The 24,649-nt window shown below is 39.1% G+C and overlaps 1 protein-coding gene across 2 annotated transcripts in view; it reads right to left on the bottom strand.

Moving 5' to 3' along the window:
• Positions 1 to 3,584: 3,584 nt before the first annotated feature.
• LOC140734524 (plastin-3-like) overlaps positions 3,585 to 24,649 on the bottom strand; it is a 150,219-nt gene continuing 129,154 nt past the window's right edge. For both annotated transcript variants that reach the window (XM_073058601.1, XM_073058602.1), the window contains 9 exons: positions 24,365 to 24,507; positions 20,231 to 20,326; positions 14,422 to 14,617; positions 11,220 to 11,298; positions 10,416 to 10,530; positions 10,197 to 10,330; positions 9,675 to 9,798; positions 5,671 to 5,795; positions 3,585 to 4,733 (listed from right to left, as the gene is read on the bottom strand). In XM_073058601.1, coding sequence (XP_072914702.1) covers positions 4,601 to 4,733; positions 5,671 to 5,795; positions 9,675 to 9,798; positions 10,197 to 10,330; positions 10,416 to 10,530; positions 11,220 to 11,298; positions 14,422 to 14,617; positions 20,231 to 20,326; positions 24,365 to 24,507 — 1,145 coding nt within the window. In that variant the 3' untranslated portion in view covers positions 3,585 to 4,600. The remainder of the gene's footprint in view (positions 4,734 to 5,670; positions 5,796 to 9,674; positions 9,799 to 10,196; positions 10,331 to 10,415; positions 10,531 to 11,219; positions 11,299 to 14,421; positions 14,618 to 20,230; positions 20,327 to 24,364; positions 24,508 to 24,649) is intronic.

The following is a 24,649-nucleotide window of genomic DNA, read 5'->3' as shown; positions in this document are numbered from 1 at the left end:
CAGTGCAGACATTACAATAAATAATAAACAGGACAGTAGGCAATGGGTGACTGAAAATGTCTGAACACACCTGCCAGTTGGTTGGCACAGGTTCTCAGAGCTTGGAATTCCAAGGTCATTGGTGCCGATTCCATGCTTTGATACACTCATGTTACTTTCTCAATTGCATGACTTGCAGTGAATTCTTTGTTCGCCTACAGCACCGGCGATATTCAATTGAACAAACATAGTTAACAAACAAACAAACTGTCCACACATCCATAACATTTAAACCAGACTGAACAGCCTTCAATTTAAACATAAGCAACTGGAATACTTCAGCACTTCAGTAAGACAAAGTGACGAACCCTTGGGCAAATAGCACATGATCAAGCAATGGTCCTCAGTGGATGGGCATTCAACACACAGGAATCAACAAAAGTTCATTTACTTGCTGTAAGCTGTTCCCGTTTCACCAAGAGGTCAGAGGCAATCCTTAGCCACAGACTGGCATTTGGTTGGCATATTTGTTTTTGTTGACAATATGTCATGATTACTTGAAAACAAACCACCACCTCTGAGAGACCAAGACAGGAGAACGACACTGTATGACGCACTTCCAAATAACATATTTCCAAATCGAAAGAGGTATGATCAATCCTTTATTATGAAACCAGTAAAGACGAATGATCTTGTAGCCATGAAAAACTAATGAAAGTAACTCCGTAATGCAGACAGTCCCCAGGTTACGAACGAGTTTTGTTCCTGAGTCCGTCTTTAAGTCGGATTTGTACGTAAGTCAGAACAAGTACATCTGGTATTATTTAGCATCAGTTAGTCAAACGTTTGTCTTAGTATATAGTACAGGTTTCCTCCGTTTTTTGAACATTCGCTTTACGTCAACTCGCTGTTATGAAAGACCTACATTAGTTACCTGTTTTCGCTAACAGAAGGTGTTTTCACTGTTACGAAAAAAGGCAGCGCACGCCGAGCAGCCAAGTTCCTCCCCCAGAACTGCATTCTAGCCGGCATTGCTTAAACATGTGCCTGTGAGCATCTGTGCTTTATGTCGATTTATTTTGTGCATCCGTTAGCAAAATGAGTTCTAAGGTATCAGAAAAGCTCAAAGGAGCACGCAAGGGTGTTACACTTAGTGTAAAACTAGACATAATTAAGTGTTTCGATTGTGGTGAACAAAGTAAGGACATAGTGAGGGTTTGTGGAAGTTGATGAAGATGATGTTGAAGAGGTTTTGGCATCCCATGACCAAGAACTGACAGATGAAGAGCTGATGAAGAGGAAAGGATAACAATTGAAACCAAATGCGGTAGCGAACGGCCCGAAAGTGAAGATGTCCAGTAACTGAACGGGAAGCAATTGCGTGAGATTTTCGCTACAATTGACAATGCTGCAATGATTGCAGAAAAGTATGACTTTAATTTTGGAAGGGTACGTAGATTTAGGGCATACTTGCAGGATGGTTTGAGTGTTTACAAAGAATTGTATGATAGAAAAATGCGCGAGGCTAAGCAGTCAAGCATACTGTCATTTTTCAAGCCTTCCACATCAGACGACGAAACTCGATCTTCGACATTGAGGCAGGCAATCATTGAAGATGACATGCCTGCCCTGATGGAAACAGATGACGATGAGATGACACCCCAGTCTCCCACCACCCCAACCTCCGACGACTCAGCCGAACACACCATCAGTGTGCTTGGTCTTTTCTCGATTCTGGTAAGTGGAACTACACTGGGAGTACATTATTTCTACTTTATATAGGCTGTGTATTTTTGTGTGTTATTTGGTAGTTTCATAGCTTAAAGGTTACTGGAAAGAGCACTTCTGCTGGGAGTGCTTGCGCCGAGTGTTTTTGCTGCGAGTGCTGCTGAGAGCGCTTGCGTGAGATTTTTGCTGTGGTGGACGGTGCTGCAATAATTGTAGAAAAGTATTCCCACTTTATATAGGCTGTGTATTTATCAGATCATTCCTGCTTTTACTAGATGTTACTGTTATTTGGCATGATTTGGTAGGTTATTTTTTGGGTCTGTGAATGCTCACAAATTTTTCCCATATAAATAACTGGTATTGCTTCTTCACTTTACGACATTCCAGCTTACGAACCATTTCATAGGAACGCTCTACCTTCGAATAGCAGGGGAAACCTGTATATATTTTACCTTTCTATGTATATAAAACACTTAAGAACGTATGTATTCCAATAATTAAACCACTTCATTGCTTAGTAATAATTGTAGCTTTCATCGGGGCAGGGCCTTTCACATGCTCCATTATACTCACTTTATCCTTTAAAATTGTTCCGATCGTTGACCAGCTGTAGCCTAATGCTTTTCCAATGACCGATAGTGTTTCACCTCTTTCCAAATGCTTTATTATTTCCACTTTATTTTCAATCGCGATCGCTTCCTGTCAATAGAACAGAAACACTGCGGGTGGCGGGTCCCGAGCTGCGCCGGCTCCCGAGGTCCGCCGGGTCCTAAGGACCACTGCACTGAGACAGGTTAAATGGGACAAGTAGGGGCTGTGCTGGGTTTGGGTATTTGATCCTCCACAATATTCCGCATGGGAATTTAAACTGGAGGTGGCAGTGTTTTTTTTACGAGGTCGAGTTGCGAGCTCGACATCAGCCTGGCACGGATGGTACAGGGGTCACTGGATTGACATCAACCCAGCAGGGGAGCGGTCTGTCACTGAATCGAACTCAGGAACCTCTGTTCTCAAGCCCGGCACTGATCTCACTGCGCCACCAGCCGACCGGAATGGGCGGGGTCAGGGTGAATCTTGCTAAGAAAAATTTAAGCCAAATACAAAGTTAAACACTCAACACAGTGTCAATGGAAAGGACTTAAAATGGCGGACAGCGTTGCGATGCGACTTAAAATAGCGGATGGCGTTCTCCTTCTTCAGTTCGTAAGTACGGGTTGTCTGTAAGTCAGACGTTCATAATTTGGGGACGACCCGTATGATGGCCTAATTAGTGTTCCAATAGCAATACAACCAAGCAATGTAGTGTAATTAGAATAACAAAGTTGGTGGTCAACAAAAAGTATTGTTCCCCAAGGCTCGCTCACTTTCCACCAGACTGTGAAATTGTAACTATACTCATGTGTTTCTACCATGCTCCAACTCATGTGACAAATTACCATAATAAATGCTCCTCAAACTACAATACAGACAGAAAACAGATACGTGGCTCCTACAGTTGATAAGTATTTCTATGATTGCCACGGAGATCAAATGAGAGGTGAGTGTGTGGCACAGCTTGTATTTGGCATTATTCTGTTATTCCTAAAATCATAATGGGTGAACATATTGAAGCAGTATTTCAAATTCCACATGAATGAAATCACTGTAATATTTTTCACTTTACCTCACCTAATATTCTTTGGGTGGCTTAAGCCTAACCCAAATTATCAAAGAGTTCAGGACCATCTAACATTGCCTATTTTGTGAAATGGATATCACCTGCATCATCTCTGAAACTGAGTAGATGAAACCTGTTTGGTAATTCTTTGCTTTTCTACTCAAACTGGAAAGTGGAAATATTTTATAAAATAGAAAATAGAAAAGTACACACACAGAAGTCATACATATCAAAACTTTTAATTTTGTCAACTTTCGCCACCATTACCATATAATATTAATGAAAGCTTTGCCACGCAATTAAAAATTTAGATTAGTAAAAGCTAAATCTCTGGACTTGCAACACACCTCAAACTTATGTACCAAAGCCTCTCAAAGGTCCCACATTTCCAACACATTTAATTCAGAATGCAAGAACTTTGGTACTTCTCTGCATACAATGATTGCATATTATTTTAAATAAAATGTATCTCTCATGCAGCTTTTGCTTTATTATTTCTTAAAAACAATCTCAAGACAAATAAACATGGTAAAATGATGTTTTATAATTACGGACTATGGAATGTTCTGAAGCTAGTAGATAAATGGAGAATTAGAGGGGCCACATAACCTTCACCAAAAAAACCCCTCAAATATTCCAACTATAAAGATTGTCAATCAAGAGGGGAAAAATGATGTACAAGTATGTCTGTGGTCTATAACCGTATTTTTGGGGACTTTAAAAATAATGTCAACTTCTATCTACAAACTGTCACAAAAATTTATCAATGTCGGATTTGAATATGTTCGGCGAATATTACAACCAAGAGCAGTGATTGTCAATTTATGTAAAAATCATGTCATTTTTCTCTCAAAAAATTACCACCCAATAAAGCTCGATTACAACACCTTTACTCAAAAATCAAATTAAGCTAACTAGAAAAATAAAGCCCAGCATGATCCACATCTAACCACAATACTTGCCCATATTCTCACTGGAGAGATATAAACCTGATAGTTTTGATAAAATGTAGCGTGTTGGCATCTGTAATTATATACGAATACATTTCATTACGTACTTTGCTGAATTAATGCATTATCACTTCAAGAAAAAAAATATATGCAATTGTCTCCGTTCCAGGCACCTTGTTCCAGTCTTGGAAACCGATAAAAAGAAAACAAGTTCTGCCAACAGCATATTTCAACCTGGAAATATCTGAAAGGCCTATTATTTGCTTCATAAATCAATGTCATTCTTTTACACTCTCTTCATTCCTCTTCCCATCAAACAGGCAAAAACAGTCATAACCATCTTGGACTTCACTTCCACCAAGTCCTCTGGAAGGGCATACACACGGGCTCCAATTTTTCTGGCCATTGATACAGCATATCTGTTGAGAAAAGCAATATATGATCCCATGCATTATTTTTTTTTATATGTTGTGTTCATTTCATTTAACTACAGTCAACTAACAAACCCAGATTGTACTTTATAATTAAAATGCTTGGCACTGAAAATTACAAATTCAGGAAAAACATGTAAACTTAGTTAGGATCTGCTACCTTGCCTGCACTTGCATTGCCATGCACTAAACTTACAAAGCTGTTTACTTGATTATTTATTTATCATCCACAAGGTACAGGGATAGAACCTTTTAACAAAATCAGAAAATTGTGGATTCTACTAAAGCACTCTCCTATGTATCCAAATAAACACAAGAATAGCCTAGACAACAGACACAAAATGCCGGAGGAACTCAGCAGGCCAGGTAGCATCCATTAAAAAGAGCGAACAGTTGATGTCCTAAGTTCCTGCTGAGATTTTGTGTGTGTTGCTTTGGATTTCCAGCATCTACAGATTTTTTCCTGTTTGTGACAAGTATAGGCAATATGTTCCAACAGTATTAACACCCATTAATAAACATATTAAAACATTTAAATATCCAAAAACAAATGATAATAGCTATTTTCATTTAAAGTATTGAAACTTCAATTCATTGATCAGTTTTGAAATCACAAGGCACAATTGTACAAACAAAGATGGCTCTCATTAGAACAACATGCAATAGAAGCTTAAGCGGTCTGAAAACTGATCACTATACACCCACACACACACAATCTGCCCCCCACCCCCCAATATGTAGACATTTATTTATTCTTAAAGATTCAAGATGTGGACTGGGGCAAACCTCCCCCACAAGCAGCAAATCAGGGAAAATGAGGCCTAGATGTAAAAAAAATACTTGTTTCCTCCATCCATTGCAGGTGTGGCTTGCAATGAAAAGAATTTTTTTTTTGCAAAGTGACAATGAAGTTTGGGCTACATACTTGGCATTCTCTTGCTTATCTTCATCAGAAAGGTCCCCAGTCTTCACTAGTTCATAGTTAACAGAATTAGGTTGAATGGCATCAATCAAATCCAACACAGGCAAACTTGAGCTTAAGTTCTTATCCTGTGTAAAAATAGTTTCAGTTTCAGATGAGGAATTATTGCATTTCTTATCCTTAGATGCTACATTCCCAATTTTCCCTTGAACATTTCTGAAGCAACTTGTATGTTGCTTTATGAGAAAAAAATTAAAACATTTTTATAATTCCTTTTACCTTGCAATATACCACAAACTACTTTGTAGCAAACTTAAACTTTTTAAATTGCCTTCACTGTTGTTTAGGAAAATACATTTTGCCAGGTTTCATGCAACAAGGTTTCAAATAATTCCAATTTCAAATTCCTAGAATGCAAGGCTTCAATTTCAATTTTCCAGATTGCAATTCACTTCAATGGACAGACTTTGAGGATTTAGTATCAAACCTATGACACATCCCTCAATGCAGCCTTGAAAGATAAGCATTATATACTCAAGTCCCTGACTTCATCAGAGCATATTACAGATTGTTAGAAGCAAGAAAAGACAAATCAATTAACTAATTTTATGCTAGAAGCCTAAGTCCTGGGTAAGACTAGTTCCTCTCTTTCTAAAGGGAATACACACCACAGAGAATCGGGTTTATCTTTTGTTTTTCATAATTTACATTTACATAGCCTCTGCCTCTCATCATCTTATACACCTCTATCAGGTCACCTCTCACCTCCATTGCTCCAAGAAAAAAAGGCCGAGTTCGTGCAACCTATTCTCATAAGGCATGCTCCACAATCCAGCAACATCCTTGTAAATCTCCTCTGTACTCTTTCCATAGTTTCCACATCCTTCCTATAGTGAGGCTACAGTACTCCAAGTGGGTTCTGACCAGGGTCCTATATACACCCTGTCCTCATTATATGCGTGTTCAGACAATGCAGATTCACAGTTATGCATCAAACCTATTTCTACCAACTTCTCCTTATATGCGTCCAAAACTCGAGTTATGTGAGGCTGTTGGGATGAGAAGCACTACTTTCTCGCCAATACAAGTCATGTGCACACACCTCACAGTCTCACTCCCCCCAGTCTCGCATTGGTTTTAGCAGCATGTGGATGTGCGATCTTGCGCTCTTAAACTTTTGTTGTTATTACCTATTGTGTACTGATTTCGTGCTTAAAATATTTAACTATGCCTCCTAAGCATCCTTTGTCAAGTCCTTAACACTTGAAAAAAAGTTGGAAATTATAAACAGGGCCACGTCAGGTGAAGGTAACAAAGGTCCTAAATGCTACTTCGGCCTGGGTGAGTCCACAATCAGAAACATAAAGAAAAATGCTGAGAAAATAATAAGTGCAGTGATTGATTCATCACAGGTGTCTTCAAAGATTGTTAGCAAAGTGCGTAACCAGATTATGACAAAAATGGAGAAAATGTTGAGTTTGTACATTGAGCATGAAACAAAGGAAAAAAGCAACACTCAGTTCCGATCATCTTCGTGTGAAAGCTTTGGAAATTTATGGTCGCCTTTGTTCAGAGCTTAGTGAGGAAGTGTCAAGTGATATTGTTAACTTTAATGCAAGTAGGGGATGGTTTTCTAAGTTTGGGAATTGTCACAGGCTTCACAACTTAGCTGTGCATGGTGAGCAAGCTAGTGCTGACCATGAAGCTGCTGAATGCTACCCTCCGCGGTTGCGGGCTACGACAACTGAGTTAGGCATCACACCAAAGCAGGTGTTTAATGCAGATGAGACCGGGCTTTTTTGGAAGCGTATGCCGAAACGAACTTACATAAGTAAGGATGAAAAGACTGCGTCAGGTTTCAAAGCAAACTTTCTATGATTTATTACATTGAACATTACCTTAAATTGATGAAATATAATACAAATGTTGCCTTGTGGTACTGCTTTTGTGTCGTCTTGGTATGAAAAAGTGAATAAATTACAGCTAAAACATATTTAGGAAGTCCTCCAGATCACATCCCTATTTTCTCCATTTAAATAATTATTCACATTATTCATTTTCCATACTATGTGTCGACTGCAAGGAACATATCCTCTGCATATAACGAGGATAGGGTGTAGCTGCAACATGACCTCTCAGCTCCTAAACTCAATCCCACGACGGATGAAGGCCAATGCACTGTATGCTTTCTTAACCAGAAGTCAACCTCCACAGCAGCTTTGAGTGTCCTGTGGACTCAGACCCCAAGATCCCTCTGATCCTCCACACTGCCAAGAGTCTTACTATTAATACTATATTCTACCATCATATTTGACCTATCAAAATGAACCACCTCACACTTATCTCACTTAAACTGCAACTACCATTTCTCAGCCCAGTTTTGCATCCTATCAATATCTTGCTGTAACCTCTGACAGCCCTCCACACTATCCTCAACACCTCCAACCTTTGTGTCATCAGAAAATTTACTAACCCATCCCTCCACTTCCTCATCCAGGTCATTTATAAAAATCATGAAGAGTAGGGGTCCCAGAACAGATCCCTGAGGCACACTACTGGTGAGTGACCAGCGTGTAGAATATGAATATGACCCGTCTACAACCACTCTTTGCCTTCTGTAGGCAAGCCAGTTCTGGATCCACAAAGCAGTTTCCCCTTGGATCCCATGCCTCCTTACTTTCTCAATAAGCCTGGCATGGGGTACCTTGTCAAATGCCTTGCTGAAATCCATATACACTACATCTGCTGCTCTACCATCGTCAATGTGTTTAATCATATCCTCAAAAAATTCATTCAGGCTTGTAAGCCATGACCTGCCTTTGACAAAGCCATGCTGACTATTCCTAATCATTTATGCCTCTCTAAATGTTCATAAATCCTGCTTCTCAGGATCTTCTCCATCAACTTACCAACCACTGAAGTAAGACTCACTGGTCTATAATTTCCTGGGCTATCTCTACTCCCTTTCTTGAATAATGGAACAACATCCGCAACCCTCCAATCCTCCAGAACCTCTCCTGTCCCCCATTGATGATGCAAAGATCATCACCAGAGGCTCAGCAATCTCCTCCCTCGCCTCCTACAGTAGCCTAGGGTACATCTCATCCAGTCCTGGTGACTTATCCAACTTGATGCTTTCCAAAAGCTCCTGCACATCCTCTTTCGTAATATCTACATGCTCAAGCTTTTCAGTCCGCTGTAAGCCATCCCTACAATCGCCAAGATCCTTTTCCGTTAAAAAATACTGAAGCAAAGTACTCATTAAGTACATCTGCTATCTCCTCCAGTTCCATACACACTTTTCCACTCTCACTCTTGATTGGTCCTATTCTCTTATGTCTTATCCTCTTGCTCTTCACATACTTGTACAATGCCTTGGGGTTTTTCTTGATACACTTCCATTGATATCTCCATATTGTTGTCCATTCTTCCTCAGATATAATTAACCCTCTTTCCTTCTCCCATTTTGTTTTAATGTATGAAGTCGAATGTGTTTTAAGACCCTGTTCCAGTAGTCACTGAAGGATAATATTCATCGTCAACGACTCTGCTATCCAACAACTGAGATCAGCTGATCATTTTAATTGCACAAAATAATATTGTTACTGCATTACTGTAAGGTACCATACAATCTCAATGTAGGCAAACAATCCTCACTGAAGTTACAGTACAAAAATCCCACGGTAAAGATGGCCTTTCTGATAATGGCAAAGGTAATCGATCTCTCCTCTTGAGCTTAACTTTGCTTAACCTTTTAACCAGATTTTAGCCATTTACCACAATACTAACTCATTTGGTCTAGTATTAAATTTTCTTTGATATTAATCCTGTGAAATGCATGAGATACTATTGTATACTCAAAGTGCTGGATGTGGAAGTAATTGTTAGGAGATAAATCTGAATCCTCCAGGCATTTGTTGAGAAACATTTATGAAGTAGTCACTTGCTTGCTCTCTGTTTAATCAGGGTACATGGAAAGATGTAGCAAAAACTAAAAAAAAACTTACCTTAAAACTTTGGACTGTGGTTGACTTGCCTGCATCTTTCAATGTCTTATTTACCCAACTGATAATGATATCATCATTGACTTTCTGACCATCACCCAGTTCTTCAAGTACGTTCAGTGTATACCTTTCAATATATAATTGCAATTTTACAATTGCTGTGGCAATGGTTTATCTCAAAATTCAAGATGCACTTCCTAATTAACATGCCAATAAACTACTTGTTTTAAGTGATACCTGAAGTAAAAGTAACCAAAACGCTTGTGAAGATAGATTTAAAAATACTCACAGTGGGCATCAATCAATAAATCAGTGACCTGATATAAAGCTGTGCAATTATGGAGCATTTCTCACATCCTTTTCAGGAAGTCCTAAAGCATTTTACAGTTAAGTGCACTCAATGTCACAATGTTGGAAACATAGCAGACAAGTTGTGCACAGCACAGCAGGCTCTGCCAAACAAGAATGTAACAACAGTACAAAATTAAGAGCCCTTTTAACAGCATTTTACAACAATGTTAGTACCTTCTCATCAGCTGCCAGACCAAGGCTAAAGTTAGCGTTGAGTTTCCATCATTCAAATCGTTTCCACCAATGCCTACCAAGGAAAACTTGGCTCGCTCCTTTCCCAAATCCACTGCATAATTACAGTTTTCCAGCTAAAAAAAATTATTTTTGAGTAAAATTAAGCTTATGAATATTGGTAAATCTTCTTCAATACTTTTATAACAAGAATTGATCTACCTTTTTCATATTAGCACCTAATTTAGGATATGGTGGCTTGTTCACTTTGTTCCAGTCAACTGGCACCTTGATTTTCTCATACAATTGTAATATCACGAGGGCATCAACTAAGTCACTGTAACAGGAACAAAATTCACAAAATATTTCACTGGTCACTACACTTAAAAGTCAACCACAACTGAAACCTTCCTCATGGATATCCAAACTCATTGGGTATTCCCAATTTGATCCTAAATATTCCTATCTTGCTGGGGGACGGGGTAGGGGAAACCAGCTCAGGGAAACCCTCCTAATATGTTAAAAATGTAAACAGAGCCATAGATGCTCAGAATATTTGGCAACATCTTTGGAAAGAATGAGAAACAAGAGTTAAATTTTCCAATCAATAACACTTTATCAGAACAAGGAAAGGTTAGAAATAAAATGTCTACAACTTAAAACATATTCAATTTCTATCCTTTCCTAGTTCTTAAGAAAAGATATTAGCTTGCCTTTGTGTTTTTCTCTCCACAGATGTTGTCTCATGATGAGTTTTTCCAGTATTTTCTGTTTTCTTTTCTGATATTATCTTTTAACATTGTTACCATTTGAAGAGCCCTGAACCATACTAGTTTTACAAGATTACAATAGAATTTAAAAGGAGTAGATTAGAATAGATGTTCATTAGTCTGATTTTAGGGACACTTGTTTCCAAATCCAAATCACTCTAAATTGTGATGGGAAATTCAACTCAACTATTAAATCAAAATTACACAGGTCACTCTTCTGATGTTGCATATCTTGGATGAACATTATACTGTTTACCTGTACAGATGGTTCACTGCTGGATTTACTCCTTGAGAGTTAATCCAGTTGCGGAAGGTTCTTTCTTCACGGGTTTCACCTAATATATAACAAAATGTAAATAGATTATCAAAGAAAAACATTGCAGAGAAAATTAACATCAGAATTGGAGTAAAATTTAGCACATAAGGAATTAATTTTTCCTGGTTCTCCAAGTTATTAGTGGAAATGTTAATGAAAATGCATTTTCTGAAATATTATGCTAGAGTTAAGTTCTAACTAGTGGACTTCCTATTCTATTTCTCAAGAGTATTCTGTAATTTGAATCATGAAGTTCATCTGCTAAAACTGAATTGCCTCTTTAAGGCCAATCTTGCACTTGTGTGGGGAAACCAGATGGCAGTGGCAAATTTCTGGCTCAAGATCAAAATGAACTAGCAAGAAAAATTTTGTTTTACCATTAGTGATTTTGTACTTGGAACATATTGAAGAATATTTGGGTCCATATCAGAATCAAAGCTTTTAGATGAAATAAGCAAAGGACAAATACTAAGTCAAAGTCAAAGGCACCCTGCTCTAATTGTTTTACACCTGTGACTACATGGCTGGGTACAACTCCAGCACTATGTTCAAATTTGCTGATGATGTCACTGTTGTGGGCTGCATCAAGGGTGGTGATGAACCAGCATTCAGGAGGGAGACTGAAAATTTGGCTGAGTGGTGTCATGACAACCACCTCTCACTCAATATTAGCAAGACCAAGGAACTGATTATAGACTTCAGGAGAGCAAAACCAGAGGTCCAGGGGGCCAGTACTCATCAAAGGTGAGGAGGGTCAATAATTTTAAATTCCTGGGTGTCACTATCTCAGAGGACCTGTTCTGGATCCATCATATAAATGTAATTGCAAAGAAAGTGCAACAGTGCCTCTACATCCTCAGGAGTCTGCAGACATTTGACATGACGTCAAGTACCTTGACAAACTTAATACATGTGTGGGGGAAAGTGTATTGACTGGCTGCATTACGGCCTGGTATAGGAACACCCCTTTGAGTTGAAAATCCTACAAAATGTGGTGGATTTGGCTCAGTACATTATGGGTGAAGCCCTCCCAACCATTGAGCACACCTACATGAAACGCTATCGTAGGAAATTAGCATCCATCATCAAAGGTCCTCACTGCCCAGGCCATGCTCTTTTCTCACTGTTGCCATCAGGCAGAAGGTATAAGAGCATCAGGACTCACACCAACATGTTCAAGAACGGTTACTACCCCTCAACCATCAGGCTCTTGAACAAAAGATATCTACTTTCATCTCTTAAGATATTCCCACAATGTCCTCTTTATCTTGTTATTTCATGCTCTTGTTATTAACTGCTATTTATTTATACTTGCATTTGCAGTTTGTTGTCTTCTATGCTCTTGCTCTTTCATTGACCCTGCTTATAGTTACTATTCTATAGATTTGCTGAGTATGTCCGCAGAAAAAAGAATCTCAGGGTTGTATGTGGTGACAGGTAAGTAGTCTGATGATTTCTTTTTACTTTGAACTTTGTATATTACTATATTCATTTTCTTGCAGGCTTTTACAGGAAAATAAAGAAATACAAAGGAATTTATGAAAAAAAACTATGCATAAACAAATGGTGACAAACAACCAACATGCAAAGGAAGACTAATTGTGCAAATAAAAAATAATACTGAGAACATGAATTGTAGAATCATTGAAAGCGAGTCTGTAGGTTGTGGAATCAGTTCAGCGAATATGCAACTAATATGCCAAAGATTAGTCCAACTAATAGGCTACTTTGTGGGACTCCAGTGAGGAGGCACTCAGAATATTATTTGAAGAAGAATATATTTGAAATGGAGAAAACATTTTTGGAGTTTCTCCAGAATGGTCAAACAGACTAAGCTTTTGATTGTTAAAGAACAAGATACATGCAAAATTTCTCCAGGGGCTGACTACAAGAATATTTACTCCAGTCATCTCTCTAGTTCAAGAACCTGAGGACACTGTCTCAAAAAATAAAAGGTATTTCTTTACTCTGAGCACAGCAAAAATTTGGAATTCTCTATTTACATGGGCTGTGGATGACCAATTCTTGAGGGTCTTTAAGGTAATGAGCAAAGGGAAATGGCACTGAGGTTTTATGTCACTGAACAGTGACAAGGGTCTAAGTGGCTTGGTCCAACTTTTTTTTATATTTTCTTATGACTTACAAGCAAATCAACTAACCACCACACAATTCAAAGTGCTACTTTTGTTCCTAAAATATGGGTGAAATTCATTTAGCTACTCACCCCAGTTGCACAGGAGAGGTAATGGAGAACGTTAGACTTTAATCAGCAACTAGTGTGGAACCTATAGTCTTGTACACAATCATGCTGGGCAGAGTATTCAATGGCATTAATAAGTGGATTATTAGTGGGAATAGTGTATATGGGTCCTTGATGGTGGGTGTAGATAATCAGCAGCACTGTAGTATAACTAGTAGAGCTGCTGCCTCGCAATAGAGACCCAGGTTCAATCTTGATCTCAGGTGCTGCCTGTGTGGAGTTTGCATGTTCTCCATGTGACTGGGTGGGTTTCCTCCAGGTGCTCGGTTCTTCCCTCTTCCTACTTGGCCACAGTAAATTGCCCATAATGTATAGTGGATGGTAGGATGTGGGGAGCTGTTAGAATATAGGAAAAATGGGGTAAATGTAGAATTAGCAGAGCTAGTTGATGCTCAGCACAGACTCAGTGGGCTGAAGGGCCTGTTTCAGTGCTGCACATGACCCTTTTATGTCCTATATGACTCCAGAGCATCAATACTTTTTGGGCAATGCCTTCTGTATGGCATAGGTACCATCCTTCTTGCTGTTAAATGTTAGAGTGCCTGGAACTGACAGTACATTTCTGATAGAAAATTAAATTCTTACCCCCCACCCCCCAACACCTGCCATTTAGACCATGCCTAATTTAGGCCCTCTGACTCCACTGTTGGACACAAAATAAGCAGGTCATCTGAAAACCTGGTCCGTTTCCGACTAAATGAGTTACATTGAAATTTATTGTATTCTCTCCTGCAGATCCCACCACAAAGATAAAATATATCCAATGGTCTAAATTATGTCTCACCAATTTTAAGTTATTCTGCTCCAGATATTTCAACAAAGAGCCGAATACCAGTTTCAAACTATATTCTAGAATCACACAAAACTCAGTTGTAACTTTACCTTCCAGCAAGCTCCAATCAATGTCATGATTCTCAGGTTTTTCAAGAGCTGGGTACTTGTTGAACAGATTAGCTACAAATGCCAGATTCAGTTTTGGGTTCCCTTGGACAACATCTGCTGGGGTGACAAACTGTCTGCAGCCTAGTTTGTCTGCCTCTTGTAACATGTATTCAGCACGTTTAAGGTCATCGCTCTCCTGTAATGTTTAAGACAATAACATGAGTGATCACAAACCACTTGCTGGTATTATGCATTGTAATTTAATATTACTGAATTTTGAATAACTGATCTTCTGTCCAAAGTTTAGAATGCTGCAATAACAGAGATGTGTATCTCCATTGAGTGGATTTAGAACATAGACAGAAACGATCAGCACAATGCAGGCCCTTCGGCCCACTATACTGTGCTGACCATTTAACCAATTAAGATAGCCCGTAAGGTTATAAGACATAGGAGCAAGGCTATGCTACTCAGCCCATCGAGTCGCTCTGTTACTGCATCACGACCAAACTCTCATCTCACTCGACCCCACAACCTGTGACGTCCTCACTAATCAAGAATCCATCAAGATCAATCTAATCCTTCCCTCCTACACAGCCCTCAATTTTTCCATCATTCGTTGCCTTCCAAGAGTTTCTTAAATGCCCTAAGTTATATGCCTCTACCAGCACCCCTGGCAGGGCATTTCATGCACTCACCGCTCTGTGCCAAGAACTTACCTCTGACATCCCTCTACACTTTTCACCAATCACTTTAAAATTATGGCCCAGGTATTGGTCATTTCACACTGGGGGAAAAATATCACTGAAGAGCCACTCCATCTACACCTCTTATCATCTTGCAAACCTCGATCAAGTCATCTCTCATCTTTTCACTACTGAGGGAAAAACACTAGCTCCCTCAACCTATCCTCTCTAATCCAGGTAGGATCTTGGTAAATCTCCTCTGTCCCAATCTTAGAGCTTTTAAATCCTTCCTATAATGAGACAACCAGAACTGATCACAATAGTACAAGTGTGGTCTTGACCAGAGTTTTATAGAGCTGCTACACTACCTTGTGGCTCTTGAACTCAATCCCCCAACTAATGAAGGTCAACACACCATATGCCTTTTAACCACCTTATCAACTTAAGCTGAACATTTGAGTGATCAATGGATGTGGCCTCCAAGATCCTTCTGATCCTCCACATTGTTAAGAATCCTGCCAGTAACCCTGTTCCGTCTTCAAATTTGACCTTCCAAAGTGAATCACTTCTCACTTTTCTGGGTTGAGCTCCTGGTTCATCTACCACTTCTCATGTAGCTCTGCATCCTGTCAAGTCCTGTTGTAACCTGAAACCTTCCACACTATCCACAGTTCCACCATCCTTTGTGTCATCTGCAAGCTTATTAACCCAACCTTCCACTTCATCCAAATCATCTATAATAATCACAAAGTGCAGGGTTTCCAGAATAGATCGCTGCAAAAAATACATTGGTCACTGAACTCCAGGCAGAACATACTGTATTTACAACACTCAGCCTTCCATGGGCAAAGCAATTCTGAATTCACACAGCTGAGTTTCAATGGATCCCAAGCCTCTTGACTTTCTGAATGACCCTACCATGCAGAACCTTATCAAATCAACTGCTCTACCTTTATCAATGTTCTTTGTCACATCCTCAAAAAATTCCATCAGACTCGTGAGGCATGACCTGCCATACTGACTATCTCTAATCACACTTTTCATCTCCATATTTTTGCAAATCCTGTCTCTAAGAAAAATTTCCAGTAAATTGCCCTCCACTGAAGGAAGACTCACTGGTCTTTCCTTCCCAGGGTTATCCCTACTCCCTTTTCTGAACAAAGGAATAACATCTGCCACCCTCCAATCACCTAGTACTATTGCTCAGGCCAGTTAGGACACAAAGATTATTGTCAAAGGTGCAGCAATCTCTTCCCTCACTACCCATATTAATCTGGAGCATACACAGTCCAGCCCGAGGAACTTATCTACCCTAATGTTTTTCACAAGTTCCAGCATTTCCTCTTTCTTAACATTGACGTGTTCCAGCTTATTAGCCTGTTTTATATTGTCCGCAGAAACTTCAAGGTCTCTCTCATTGATGAATACTCAAGCAAAGTATTCATTAAGGACCTCCACCAACTCCAGACATGTTTACTCTTCTATCCCTGATTGGTCCTACCCTCTTTCTGGTCATCCTCCTGTTCTTCACATATGTGTAATGTCTTGGGGTTTTCCTTATTCCTACTCACCAAGGCCTTTTCATGCCCCCTTCTAGCTCTCCCAAGTCCACTCTTCTGCTCCTTCCTGGCTATACTGCAACTCTCTAGAGCCCTGTCTCATCTTGCCTCCTAAACCTTCAGTAGGCTTCCTTCTTTCTTGACAAGATGTTCTGCATCTTGTCAACTATGGTTCCTTTTCATCTTATCATCCTTTCCCTGTCTCAATGGGACAAACTATCAAGAACCCCATGCAAGTGCTCCCTAAATAACATCCACATTGCTACATATAGATAATAACCTTTTAAGAGATTACCAAGGAGATAGAAAACTGCAGTTGATTGATTCCCAGAAATTTTGGTAGTTTAATGACGATGTTTGCATTGAGGCAAATGTCATTCCAACTGGATTTCAGAATAGTCAGATAGTGGATTATCAAGAGTCTTACCACAATTAATCCATGTACCTCACACTTTATGTCAATCTGTTAATCTTCAGACCATGTCAGTCAGGAATGTGCTAATATTATTTTGTGACTGTATGTGCTGGATCATAACTATATGTGTCTGACTATATGTACTGTGTTTTGCACCATTGCCTCAGAGGAATGATGTTTAATTTAGCTGCATACGTGCGTATGGTTCCGAAGTCTTCTAAGAATCAGCAACATTGGTGGGCCTGGAATCACAGAAATCCCGGGTGAGGTAAGATTTTCTTCTCCAAAGGAAATCAGCAAATCAGTTACGTTTTTACAATAATAAAGTAGGCAGACGGTCATAATTACAAATTATGTTTTTAATGCATAAAAGATCTAGATTATTTACTGAGCTTAGATTCCACAGCTAATGGTGAAATTTAAGAGCAGCACACACAAAATGATGGAAAAACTCAGCAACTTAGGCAGCATCCACGGTGAGGAACAAACAGCTGTCGTTTTGGGCCAAGACACTTTATCAGGACTGGAAAGGAAGGGGGATAAAGTCTGAATAAGAAAATGGGAGTGGGGGTGGATGGGAAAGAGTACAAATTAATAGGTGATAGGTTAAACCAGGTAAATGGAAGGTTGTTGGGTGGGTAGGGGATGGGGGAATGAAGCGAGAAGCTGGGAGGTGATAGGTGGAAGAGGTGAAGAGTTGAAGGAGGATTCTGATAGGAGAGGTCAGTGGACCATGAGAAAGGGAAAGACAAGGGTAACCAGAGGGAGGTTACGGACAGACGAGCAGAGGAGTGAGAGGTGAGTCAAAATGGGGAATGGAAAAAGGGAGAAGGTGGAGAGGGAAGAAATTTACCCTAAGTTAAAGAAATCAATGTTCAGACAAAATTTAAATCTGAATCCCTGATCATTATTCTAGATACTTGAATGACTTGTCTAGCAATTTAAACATTTTAATCCACTACCTTAGCCCCTTTCATTAGCTATTCCGATTTAAAGGATGCTTAGCTGTTATGATTGTTGTCAGTACTATTTCTTTTCGGTTTCCTTGCCAACATCTCCATTCTCCCTCATTATCTCAATATCTTTTTCTACCCATCAACACCTGCTTTAGTTAATTTGACCCTGACATAGATTCTGTTGTTCCCACCACCACCTCCACAATTCTCTACTTTTCCAAAGGTAACTACAGACCCAAGATAGAAAAAATGATTATATGGCACCAGGATGAATAAGATGGGGAGGGGGGGGGGCGGTTTATGGGATTGATTAGAGGGACATGATATAGAGAAAGATCTTTTCACTCAACAATTTGATCAGAGGGATTTTTGTATTAATGATTTGGCCTGCTGAGTTATTTCAATAATGAACCAGGTGTTCCCAGTCACGTTGTCTAGTGCAACTTCTTCCCCATGAATTAAGTGGGTTTCATGGCAAGTAAAACATTGAATACCATTTGATTTAACACCTTGGGAACAATTCATGTGGAATTATTAGGTATTATGCTATCCAGCTGCCAAGCATGACTGTGTTAAAATAGTGGCACAGGACTGATCACTGTGACACTGCCATCTTCTGGCTCCACTTGTGATGCAGGAATTAACATTACTACCAATGATTTCTCCTCTTCCTTTATATATATCAAAAACTGTAAGCCTGTTTCTCTTTTCACAAACACTGCCTAGTTTGCTGAGAATTTCCAGCATTTTCTGATTTTATCTCAGATTTCACTATATTTCACGTTTATCTTTTTATCAGAACTGCTTCTATCTGAAAATATACAATTGATATTCATTGCATGCATTAGGCATCTAGTTGGAAATATTTACTTCTGATGTGATACCAAGTTGCCTTACATTTTTAGATCTGGAGGATGGGGAATAAACCAAAATGGTAAACCACAGATGCAGAGATTGCACTGAATTTAATGTCAAAATAGTTCAATGCTCAGACTTTCTGGTTGGAGTGGATTGTGGGAGACAGAGAAAACGTCCAAGGCTTATCTTACGGCAGGAAGAGAACAGAGGAAAGGATTATGAAATGAAGAAGGAAGACTTGAAGATTCCTTGAGCAGCTATTTGCAAGTCTCTTCTTTCTTCTGGCTCATAAAGACTACAATTTAAAAAAACCTCATGCACAAGTATACAAAAGCAAACCGCAAAACTGCACAAAGTCTGAGGCATTTTGTACAGATAGGAACTGTAGTTCCCATGTCACCAACTAGATTTTAACTTGCATCAGAATTACACTTCCCAAACAATCCTCCTTAAAACATGCTGACTGGCTAGTCATGCATCTCCACAGACAGTTCCTAATCAGAAGTGATTTCTACAATGTTCTCAACATCTCCTTGTCAAATAAGGACAGGCAGAATTGAGTGTGTGAAGGGAATGTACATTTACATTTAAGATTACATGGGAGCAGTAGCAGTGGAAGTAAGGCTCTGAATTTAGAAACATTAACGTGATCAACTGCACAGGAACATCCCCATTTTATGGCATGCTATATATCTGCTGACCCATTTGAAGAACGTGCATCCATAAGAACTCCCAATTATCAACTCAAAACCAGGTTCGGAGAACCAATCGCCCGTCACCTGAATTTCACAAATTCAAAGAGTTTTAAACCACCATGCTCTCAGTTGCTTCCTGCGTAACAGGACTATTCTATTTTAAGATGACTGACATCCACGATTAGCTCACTGATCACAGGCAACTTTCCTTCTTCCCCCTCTCCCCAATACAGTAACTCCCTTTAAAGCAAACACTGCACAGCAAAGAACAGAATAGGAATAAGAAACTTAGCTTTTACACTTTAAGCTGCAAAGATTTTTTAAAAAATGCATCACATAAAGTAAAATGAATTCAGCAGTTTAAAAGCCAAAGCTTTATCATCTGAGCACAGTATACTCAGATGATTAGTTAAGCAAACTTTCTAGGATATCAAACCTTAAAGTTTAAATATGCGCTATGAGTTTAAGAAATAGTCAGATCAACAAATCACATATTTATGGGCATTGTTTTTGAGTAAACAATTTTTCATTAATGTAATTTGTCTGAAGGCTATAATTTATTTTTAATAAAGGTATTAACTCATTCAGAAGAATATTTGTTATGCTTTGTCCATTATTGTAAAGAAACACTGGTACTTACATTAAAGCCCCACATGTTGATGTCAATACGCGGTTCACCTTCTTTATTGCCTTTTGGTGCAATCTGATTCAGAAGGTGATAATAGGCCCTTGAATCCTAAATGCAAACAAATACAGTCAAACAACTAAAGCAGCAAATATACTCAAGTTTTAAAACCAAGTCTATTTATTATTTAATAATCAAAAATAATTTGCACAGGATGCACACCAATCATATGGCAGTTCTCACACCTAACATAGTATTTTTGATTGTAAATAATGTACCAGCCAATTTTTGCAGAGCTAGGTCCCAGAAATATATAGTTAATTTCCAAATAGTTAATAACCAGATTTGGTGATATTGATTGATGGAGACCAGAACTACCTGAATAATTGCATGGACAGAGAAAGTCTCAGCTAAAAACCTCAGCCAAAAGACTCCTTCAGTGCTTTATATATAGCAACCTATTAGCAATTCCAAGACTCAAGAGGGGCCAACATACAAATTGCATACTCAAGTTGCATGCTGAGTGATGCCGCTCAGCTAAGGATGATTTCTCAATTCAAGCTAAAATTATTACTATCTTTCTGTGAATGAAGGAAGAAACTGCAGGCAAGAGTTGTTCTAGAAGGAGACTGCAGTCCATATGATTCCTTTGCCTTCCTATGTTGAGAAGTTTCTGAAAAAACATTTTACTAACTTCATTTGAGTTTTTCAAGGGAGTGACAAAGGTGATGGATACATGTAGTGCTATGGCTATTAGCTACATGGATTTTATTAAGATATTAACAAGGTCCCTCATAGGAGGCTCATCCAAAAGATCAGTTGCAGATATGGATAGAGAAATTGGAGGTGGAGCTTAACCCAGGGGGAGCTTGTGGTAGAGGTGGTATAGATGGCATATGGCATGCTTGTATTAATCAAGGAGCCAAGTTCAAGAGTTGGGAAGTTATGGTGCAGCTTTATAGAATTCTAATTAGGCTGGATCTGGAGCACTGTCACAAACAAGAGAAAATCTGCAGATGCTGGAAATCCGAGCAACACACACAAAATGTTGGAGGAACTCAGCAAACCAGGCAGCATCTATGGAAAAAAAGTGCAGTTGACAATGTAGACAACATAGATGTTGCCTGGCCTGCTGAGCTCCTTCAGCACTTTCTGGAATACTGTATCTAGCTCCGGTTGAGGCATTGTGGAAGATGCAGGTAGGATTTACTAGGATGCTCCCTGGGTTAGAGGGTTCATGCTAAAAGGAGAGGTTGAACATATTTGGTTTGTTTTTTTAATGGAGTGCAGAGGACAAGGAGAGATCTGATGGAAGTTTATAAGATTACTAGAGGCATAGAGTGAACAACTAGTTTCTTTCTCCCAGGCCAGAATATGCTATACCAGAGGGCATGCATTTAAGGTAAGAGGAGGATGTTGAAAAGAGAACTATTTTAAAAACAAAGAGATGGTGGGTACCTGGAATATTGCACCTGGGGAGGTGTTGGAGGCAAATATAATAATGGTGTTCAAGAGGCTTTTTGATGGGCACATGAAGATACAAGAAATGGAAGGATATGGATATCGTGTATGCAGAGACCATTAGTTCAGTTGGGCACGATTACCGATTTAATTACTGCAGCACAAACTTGCGGCCCAAAGGACCTGTCACTATGCTGTATTGTTCTATGTTTAAACCAATACCCCACAAACCACAATCAGCAGCACAAGACCCACAACATGGCAGTACTTGATCAAAGATGTCACTGCTGAAATTAGTACAAAAATCATAGTGTTTCAATATTTTGGTCTCTGAATCACTGAGTAACAAGGAAGGCGTACATTACTGTTGTTCTGAGCAAATTCTAAACATTCAAAATGCAGATCAGGAGATAGAACACAGGCTGTGTAATAGGCAGGGAGAGATAGATAACAATAACATTTCTGGAACACCTATGTCTAATCACTAGAAGACAGGGATTTAAGGTGAAAATGAAAAAGACTGTTTAGAACATAAGATTGTTTTACGAATTATTTAAAATCTTTTACTCTGGTTACCAGTTCTCTCACCACTGGGACGAAATTCTCTGTACATTCAAAAACCCTCAAAACGATGGTTACACTTGCCCTTGAAGAATTGGTACAAAGCCTATGTACATGATGGAACAGATGCTTAAAAAAGAGACTGATCAGGACGAAAAAGCTGTAAATTTAAGTCTGAGGACATAGTGCTGTCTTAATAAGATATATGAAGGAAAAAGCAATCTAGTTGCAAATTTTAATTACAGTATGCTCTTTATTCAAGTTCATCCATAGAAGTCAAGTGTCTAGAGAGGCAGCTTTTATTTTTATCTGGCTTTAACCCATCGTACCTTCTAGAAATGGCTGCACTACTCCTATGTGGCACTAGCAGACTACAGTGGTTTATGTAGGTCAGGAATTCCAAAATTCTGATGCATTAACAATAAATGAACAGTAATACATATCCAACCTGGGACAGTGTTGGACTCAGGTTAATTTGGATATGATGATCTTTTCCACTGCATAAATGGCACCTATCCGTCACATTGAAGAACGTACCAGTGTCTGAGATGCTATCATAGAAGCCTTCAGTTAATACACTGCATCGTTCAGATGATACACATTGCAGTGTGCTATTGGTGGATGAAGTAAATGCTTAAGCAATTTATCTTACAGACTTCTTTGGCCTAGATGGTATTAAGTTTCTTGAGTGCTATGGAAGTTGCACACATTCAGGTAAGTGCAGAGCTTTCCAATATCATCCTGAATTAGAAGGTACTTATTCAAAATCACCCCATTTCCGACCACAGTTTAAGTACATGAACTACCAAGTGCCTAAAGTGCCTTTACCCAAGTACTTGAACAATTTATGCTTGCAACAAGAATATTGATCATTTATAAACATAGGAGTCTGTCAATTATTGTTCAATATGATCATAGCTGACCTGCTCAGGTCTCATCTTTTCTGTGCTAGTTCTCCGTAAGTTATCAATCCCTCAATCTCTCAAAAATGATCTACTTCCTCTTTAAATACACCCAACCCAACCTTCATATCCCTCTGGGTAGAATTCCAGAAATATACTCTATGAGAAACAATGCCTTTAAATATCAATCACCTTTAACTAGTGAAAGATACAAGAGATTAGATGCTGTAATCTTGAGTGAAAAACAAACTACTGGAAAAATTCAGTGTGTCAGGTAGCATCTGTCGACCACTGCTCTGTCTCCACAAATGTTGCCTGATCCTCTGAGATCCTCTAGTAGCTTGTTATTGGCTCTTTAAATAATTATTTGTAGATAGAGTACAGTATTGCATTTAGGTAAGTATTAACATCTTACTTGGAAGCATTTGGCTAAAAATTCCTACTGCCTTCTTGAGTGTAATGTCATGTGTACTTAATGTAGCCTTGAATGCATGTACCATAACTGGAAGTCTGTCTTCTTACTCAAGTAAGATAGGGAAAGAAAAGCAGAAAAAGTGGCAAAACACTTATTTGGTGGTGACTGGTGGAAATCCCAGGAAAATGGTGATCTGTGGCTTTGGGAAAGAGGGGAATGATAGAACACTCAGGGGAAGTCAACAACATGGCTTATCTTGGAGTAGAGGTCTAAATGCCAAAGTCAGGATGTGTTGGGGAGAGTCAGTAAGGGTGGAGGAGGAAGAGGATACATGGAGAAGGGAAAACAACCACAGGGACTTTAAGATTACCTGTGGCATTGCTCTGGGGACCAGGTTATGTTGTCCTGGGAGTGCCTGACAACAGAAACCCACCAAGAATAACATTGTTCAAGTGCCCTTGCAGTACAGAAAAAAGGATAGATGGGTGATTAACACAAATCAATACAGCCCTATTGCAGATATCACATCAGGACTGTAAAGTAACATAGGAGTAGGAAGTACAAGGTCACACTTTCTGGGAACCATGACTCGCCCAGAAATGACATAAAGTAATTTACTGAGGTTAAACTGATTTTTAGTTACAAGCACTGAGAAAAAGTTACGTGATCCAATTTCTAGGCAATTGCATTTGAAGATTTAAAACTGATGCGAATTGTAATCTTATTAAACCACATTCAGAACGGAACTATTTTCTCGTACTAGTTGCAGAAACCATCTCAGCTTAAACATGATTTTGCATGTATAAGTACCTTGATATCCCCGTGGAAGTTGTTGATTTTCTGGTAGCCTGCATTCTCCAAATGGTAGTTAGCCCATCGTAACAGCAGTTCCTCTGGAGACAACTTCATCAGATCCTCCAGACTTTCACCATCACGGAGCAAAGCCACCAGTGCTATGGAAAGGATTCCAATTAATCTGTTTCACTCTTGACAACCATTATTCATTTTTTTCATGGCAGAGCCAACAATTCACATCTAAATTAATTCATTATCATAGTAGGCATAATATCCTACCTTGAGGCACCAAAGCTTTAC

Source organism: Hemitrygon akajei, chromosome 10 (assembly GCF_048418815.1).
Source record: "Hemitrygon akajei chromosome 10, sHemAka1.3, whole genome shotgun sequence".
Classification (NCBI taxonomy): Eukaryota; Metazoa; Chordata; class Chondrichthyes; order Myliobatiformes; family Dasyatidae; genus Hemitrygon; species Hemitrygon akajei.
Note: the sequence above shows the minus strand (reverse complement) of the source record. Positions and strands in the feature narration are given on the sequence as shown.